The 7,500-nt window shown below is 42.4% G+C and overlaps 1 protein-coding gene across 2 annotated transcripts in view; it reads right to left on the bottom strand.

The window, feature by feature from the left end:
* Positions 1-7,500, bottom strand: part of LOC140361165 (glycerol kinase 3) — a 90,650-nt gene that overhangs the window by 50,634 nt on the left and 32,516 nt on the right. For both annotated transcript variants that reach the window (XM_072446884.1, XM_072446876.1), the window contains exons 6-7: positions 2,188-2,325; positions 2,010-2,119 (exon numbers count right to left, since the gene is read on the bottom strand). In XM_072446884.1, the coding sequence (XP_072302985.1) occupies positions 2,010-2,119; positions 2,188-2,325 (248 nt within the window). The remainder of the gene's footprint in view (positions 1-2,009; positions 2,120-2,187; positions 2,326-7,500) is intronic.

Genomic DNA, 7,500 nt, shown 5'->3' with positions numbered 1-7,500 from the left:
AAAAGGAGAAAGTGAACAGTGCAGTGAGTGGTTGATTAAATTGAAGTTAAAGTGGCAGGTTTTTAGTGTTCATAAGTCCAATGGCAGAGGGAAATAAACTGTTCTGGTAGCGTGAGGTTCTGGTCCGCATGGACCGTGGCCTCCTGCCTGAGAAGAGTGGCTCAAATAGTCCGTGTCCAGGGTGAGAAGGGTCGGCAGTGATCTGACTTGCTCGTCCCAGAGTCTTGGAGACGTACAGGCCCGTCAGAGATGGATGTCTGCAGCTAATCACCTTAGTTGTTCCTGTTCATCCCTAGCTGTGGCCGCAGCATACCAAACAGTGACGGAGGAGGTAAGGATGGACTCAATGATGGCCGTGTCAAACTGTACCATCATCTACGCTGGCAGCTTGGCTTTCCTTAGCTGCCGCAAAAAGTACATTCTCTGCTGGGCCTTCTTGATGAGGGAGTTGAAGGTGGGCCATCACTTGAGGTTCAGGGTGACGGGGGCGCCGAAGAAGTGGAAGGAGTCCACGTTGGTGTTGGTTGGTCATGGTGAGGGGTTTGCTGGGGGGCTATGACTTTCCTGAAGTCCATGATCATTTCCACCGTCTTCTGGGCGTTGAACTCCAGGTTGTTAGCTCTGCAGCAGGACACCAGCCGGTCCACCTCCCATCTGTAGACAGATTCATCCCTGCCCAAGATGAGCCCGATGAGGGTGGTGTCGTCTGCAAACTTGATCAGTTTTACAGAGTCGTGGCTGGAGGGGCAGCAGTTATCACGTGTTCTGGGACTTGTCCTGTTGCCTGGAAATATTGGACTGTGATAAATAAAGCACTGCAGACTCTTTGATATCACCATCCCACTTGATTTCAGAATTATGTACTTGGGCCTCAAATCCACGGCTAGGGACACAGTGAATGGATACCTTTGGAGCATACTTCTGGCTACAGGAAAGGAGGCCATCACAAAAAATTTATAACCTCAACTGCACCGACAATTAAGGACTGGACACAAATTATAAAAGTTATTTGAAAAATTGAAAAAATTACATTTGGACTTCATTTGAAAGATGACCTTTTTGAGAAAGAGACTCTGGACTAGATGGGATTTATTTGTAGTGTAAAAATATTTGTTAAATTCAATGTTAAAAATGTTGGTGAATTGCAGAATTATAAAGCTAATTGTTATAAATCCATTTTTATAAAAAGACTTAATTTTTTTAAAATAAAAAATATGATTAAGAATTAAATTAGTAAATATATTGTTAAATTTGGTTTTAATCTGACAATTTTTTTTGTATTAAATGTAATGTTAATAGTTTAATTAATATGTGACATTTTGGTTTGAATGCACTAATACAATTATTATTATTGAAATTATATTATTGAAATTATATTATTAAATTAAAATAGTTTAGCAATTTGCTTAAAATGTAATAAATCGACTTGTAAACCACTCGTTAAAGGAATAATAGAGGATTTTTTAAATGCGTGAGTACACTCATCATCAAACCTCGCGCATGAGCACACAACAGCTCCGCTGTTACAAGTTTGTTTATTAGCGCGACTTATCGCATCGCATCTCTTGTCTCCGCAGATTTCCGTCTCTTATGAGCCAGCTCTCTGTCGTCCCTTAGCCATTTTTGTACAGTACTCTGAAGGAACTAACCGCTAGCGTCGCTAAACACACACCGGCCTATCAACAATGCATGCGCAGCCAGGGAAACGTGCTGCTATCCTTGGAACAAGCCTGCAAGTGTGCAGTAGCACGCAGGGAACGATTGATATGTGGAAGAACTACTGGGCTGTCCACGTCACAAGGAAATGAGACTCTGATTGGTCGCAAAAATCCTCTATTATTCCTTTAATTTTACATCTGAAACATAATTTAGATGTTCTTTTAGTAAATACTTTATTGGTATTTACATGGTCCTAAAAATCTCCCATAGTAAAAATGAGGTACAATGCTTATAAGGAAGTTCTATTTAATCTCTAGACACTTTTTGTATTTTCAAACAATGCACCATACTTGCACAGCTCAGGGTCCCAGTCCATAGTATGAATGTTGAACAGCATGGTTCTACTGGCATTGGTTACATCTGTGCAATGGACACCACCGGACTGTCCTCCAGTCAGACACTTAACACAAACAGGACACAAAATTATTAAACACAAATGATTTTGAATGTTTGAACTATGTGTACTACCCAAATTAGCCAGGAGTCCACAGTCCCAAACATGGCACGGTGAGAGAGCACTGCCTGGTGCACCTCGTCTACGTTGTCCATGAGCCACCGAAGCTTGACTGCGCTGAAGTACGTGCTGATGGGAAGGCCAGTTTTATGCTGCAGTCAGACAACAAGAACAGTTACAAATAGCAGAGATTACATTACATACAATAGTAAGGCCGCAGTTATTCTATTACTTGGTTTACAGATTGGGTTTAAAATGTATATTTGCAATATAAAGGCCCGCAGCAGACAGGGAAACTGGCGCCCGCGCTCTCGCCGGACGGCGCCGCTCCATCAGAACAATGCTTTCCAAAATAAATGACTCTCGCAGGATTTTGACGAAAAATTGCTTCAAGCGGCCTTATCTTTTGACTTAATACCGCTTTTATATTTAATTTAACGCTATTCTGCATTGTCAGCGGTGCTTTATATATAAAAAAAATATTATAATAATTTATTTTATTTATATATTGTAGAAATCAAGAATCTAAGTGCGGCGGATCCGTAAACCAAGTAATAAAATAACCGCGGCCTAATAAGGAATGCACAGATATTTCGGCTCAGTATCGGTATCGCCCCAATATTCACATCGCTAAATAATATCAGCTAAAAGCACCAACATCAGTCTGTCGATATTGCGCTCTGGTAATTAAGAGTCTACTCTGCTATTCCTTCACAGAAACAGGAACAAAACTAATGCTGCATAGACAGATGCTGTCTGCTGCTTTACCAAAACATAACAGGCTGTAAACTTTAATCCAGTCTTTATTCTAGGTCTAGGTTACAGACAAGCTCTAGAAAAGTTTGAGACAAAACTTAGCAATAAAGGACAAATATTTTTCATTGTTTGTATTGTTATTAACCATTAAACATGCTATTGTTTATTTATAGTTTAGCATTTCATGTTTCGAAGTGGCTACATAGACGCGGCGTGCGGACAAAACTGATAGGGTATTTCGTGTCGCGGCTCCTGAAGCTGCTGGGCTATTTGACCGCGCCGGGTTAGGGTCAGGGTTAGCCATGAGGCTATGGCCGTGCCGCGGGTCCTGAAACTGCTGGGCTATTTGACCGCGCCGCGGCTCTGTAGCCACGACCTTCATGTTTTAGAATAAAACAAATATTTTTAAATAAAAACAATCTACTGGCTACAGAGGCATTTACAACAGACTGGAAGGTTCTCAGGGAAATATAAGGATGCGCTCAGCAGTACAGATTGTGATTAGACAGAAATTTGTCTGGCGATGAATCATGGTTTTAAAAACAGCAGAGAAGATTCTCAGGGCTACGTCACAGTGGGGGTGAACCAGATCATGATTTAAATTCTATCGGTTAATGTACATTGTATTTTTCTAATGCCTATAAGCGGTAAGAAAGTAATCTGGTCATTTTGAAAGTTGGTTAAATCCACCTCACTCAGAGGATTACAGAGGCAGAACTCTAAGAGGAAAAGTGTGTGTGTTTGAGCAGATGGCAGCATTCAATAGAAACACAGTATCACAATATGACGATTTCACAAAAATAGCAGATCGTCACAGGGATAAGGGATCTCACACACCAGTAACTGGTGCAGCGTCACGTCTTCGCCTTCCTCCAGCATTATAATGACACGCGATTCTTTATCCAGGATGGCAGAACCCCGTCTAGCCTTGTTAGCCTCATTAGCTCACAAGGCCGGCCATTTTTTGATGGGGCCGTGGGTCGGCAGCTTTATTTGCTTTGGTGCCGTAGTTTTACCACTTTCATATGAAAATGTGTCATTTGTGCAGAGCTGAGGCTGACTCACTCCTCTGCAACGTTCCCTGCTCTGAACACTGATCAGCTGCTCAGGCTGTCTATCTGAAATGCTCCTCTCCATCTCCGATTGGATGCTGGCTCTCTTTTAGCCGTTAGCTCGCTGGTTATTTTTGTTGAACTGGTGTATAAATGGCTGCATGTAGACAGTGGGCGGGAGCATATCAAGTGCCCGATGTTTATAGCAGACGGATCAGAGTAGAACACATCATGGGATCTGACCATGGATCTAACAAAAAGGCATTTTTGACATAATTTAACCGATGTTTGGCAAGAAGTGTAGAGCAAAAATAAGAAGCAGATAGACTGAAAAGAGGCATTTAGAACATGTGCTGAAAAACAAAGTAAAGTGTTTATCTAGAATAAACAACCACATGAAAACATGATTGTTCAAACGATGAGTTGTGGTCGTCAGTGTAGCAGTGGCTCAGAGGAAAGGTTTTATTAATTACAAACCTAAAGCAGTGCAAGTACAGGACAAACAGGAGCTCATTGAGGCAAGTGTCGGCTAAAGGCAAGACTGAGTTTTACTTTCTACAAAGTAGAAAAAGCTTCAGTTGTAGTCATCTGGACTCAGTTTGAAAAAATAAACTGAGTCCAGATGACTACAACTGAAGCTTTTTCTACTATGGAACACGCCTGGACGAATGAGGGATTACACCGACACTTTCTACAAAGATTATACAAACTAAACCATATCAGAAGGAGCAGTGCAAGAAGCACAGATGGTCCAATAATTTCTCAATCATAAAGTTACTTCAAACTAAATTTTACTCAAGAGTAAAAGAAAAACTCCTACTTGAAAACTCAAGTATACTATAACATAGGATTTCTGTTGTTCTGTTTTCACAGGGCAAAAAGGCCATGGTCTTTCTTTTTTTTGTATTTGCAGTGTTACTGTATGTGCACAAAACACAATATTGGGGGGCACTAAAACCACATTATATCGGCGTGCGTGTGTGCATGTATGTAAAGATTTTTTTTAATCCCTTCTCACCCTCTATAGCTGGTCTCGTCCCTTTTTCTACCAGAGGCCAGGAAGCTTGAGGGTTCTGCGTGATATCTTTGCTGTTCCTAGCTCTGCACTTTTCTGGACTGAGATGTCTGTTTTTTCAGGGATCTGCTTTAGCCACTCCTCTAGTTTGGGATGGTCCCTCTTCAAGCACCTCATCCTCTGTTCCCCATTGCCTGAGGCATTCAATGAGCAGGTCATCGGTTAGGGCCTCGTCCTTGATGTACTTGTGGATCTTGGTGATGTTTCATTCTGGATAGTGGCTCTCACACTCACCTGCCCACGGCCTCCTTCCTTACGGTTAGTGTATAGTCTCAGGGTGTTGGGTCCAGGCCTTTGCACAACAGCAGTGAAGACAGTGCGTTTCCTTGGTATATGCTACATTTGATGGACATTTGTGTAAGTGCCCTCAAGGGTAAGGGTGGTTTTCCACAGCCACATCAAGTTTGCTATGAAGGCTCTTAGAGAGTCCTGTTGATGTTGTACATCTCCAAGCATTCAGTGATCCATGTGTGTGGTATCGAATTATATGGGTTCTGGTAATCAGTCCAGCCAGTACACAGATTGGTGTGTCATGTTCTGTAGTCTTGAGCGACTTGAGTTCTTTCAACGAGGAGTTGGTGTTTGTCTACTCTGGTGTCTTTGTCGATGCCCTTCTGTGTTCTGCTCATGTATTAATCCATGTGCCCACTCATCGTAGCCGCAATGAAGCCTGACATGAACTTCCATGTTGTAGAGACCTGTTATTGGCCGATAGTTGGATGGGACTGTACCCTTGGAGGGATCCTGCAGGATCAGGAACGTACACCCTTCGGTTAGCCATTCAGGGTGAGTCCGATCCTTTAGAAGCTGGTTCATTTGTGCTGCCAGGCGCCCATGGAGTGTTGAATTTCTTTAGCCAGTATGCGTGAATCATGTCAGGGCCAAGTGCTGTCCAGTATTTCATACCTGAAACTCTTTCTTGGATGTCTACCACTGATGGTAACTGGGTTCTGTACAGGGAGGTTGCTGTGGTCCGCTCTTAGATCCATCAGCGGGTTTATTTGTCTGGCTTAATTGTGTACCTCTTTGGAAGTTTCAAGTTCTTCAGGTATGGGCATCTGGTCGTTAAAGAGCCCACAGAAGATTTTCAAGGCAAAAAAACAACAACACCGTAGGAACACACAGGCCCACATTGGGCAAATACGTCCAAGTCCAGGGATAAATGATAGGGAGCAGATACCTTGTGCGGTGAGGTAAATCTTATAATTTTACCATCCACGTTAGGCCTCAGCGTTACGGGATACAGCAGTACAGGGCCAGGGAGCAATGTGCAAGGTCATGTTTTATTTTCGCAGCTTTTGTTGATTTTTTTTTTTTATATCAGAATCAGAAAGGGATTTATTGCCATTGAACAGAATTCACAAACTAGGAACATGAAGGTGCAACAAAAAACAATGAATAATAATAGAAGCAACATATATCAAAAAGGGAGCAGAGCAGGGAGAATGGTATTGAATGCAGAACTTAAAACCACAAACAGGATCCTGGCATATGTTTCCGGGGAGTCCAGATGCTGCAGGATGAAGTTGAGTGCCAGGTTGATGGCGTCATCTACAGACTGGTTGATTCTGTAGGCGAACTGCAGGGGATCAGTCAGTCAGCGTCAGTACCACAGGCCTGTAGTCATTAGATCCAGTGATGGTCCAGATCTGCGTGTACAGTGCGCGGACAATTCCCACAACCTTTCATGCAATTTCATCAGGTCCTTATATTTTACATTCTGCTCCAGAAAACGGAGATTGTCCTGCATTTGTTGCAGACAGGCCGTCTGTGCTTTTTGAATGAGTGCCATGTGTCACAGGTATAAAACACAAAACCGCATATATCTACTGCTGGGTTTGGACAAACAATTTCCTGTCTACAAGCCAGGTTCCTTTACCAAATGTGCCACAGCATCAGCTCACCTCTTTGGAGCATAGGATTCAAATGCATGTTAAAACTTTGCTTTAAGGTGTAAAGACCTACCACAAAACATGGTCAGAAAATAAGAGCTGTTGATATTCATTTGCAGCAGGGAATATATCTAAATAAGCTACAGGAGCATGAAAATTACAGTCAGTGGGTTTACATGCAAACGAAAAAAAAACTAATAGATGCTTTAATCCGATACAATCAGACATCTCGTGTGCATGTAAACACCTTACTCCGATAGAAATCGGCATTCAAAATCTCCCATTGAGACACCCAGATTATGCGGTTGCGTAATCGCGCTGAAACAAGTGCGCTTGCTCCACGACCCATGCAGATGTATGACCCCGGAAACAAACCATACAAGGAAGCAGGTCGCTTACAAGGAAGAACACAACCGCATTTACTCACAAGGGTTAGCGTGCACTTTATCTGCACAATAACTAACGCGGACATTACATAAGAGATGACCAAAACTATCCATCTTGCTGTTGCTAAAATGCGCATGATAGTTCTTTATATGTGAAGCAAAAGTC

The sequence above is a fragment of the Eucyclogobius newberryi genome, unplaced genomic scaffold (genome assembly GCF_026437365.1).
Source record: "Eucyclogobius newberryi isolate DKJ021-1_F unplaced genomic scaffold, fEucNew1.0.hap1 SCAF_1, whole genome shotgun sequence".
Lineage (NCBI taxonomy): Eukaryota > Metazoa > Chordata > Actinopteri > Gobiiformes > Gobiidae > Eucyclogobius > Eucyclogobius newberryi.
This window is presented reverse-complemented; position numbering and strand designations above follow the sequence as displayed.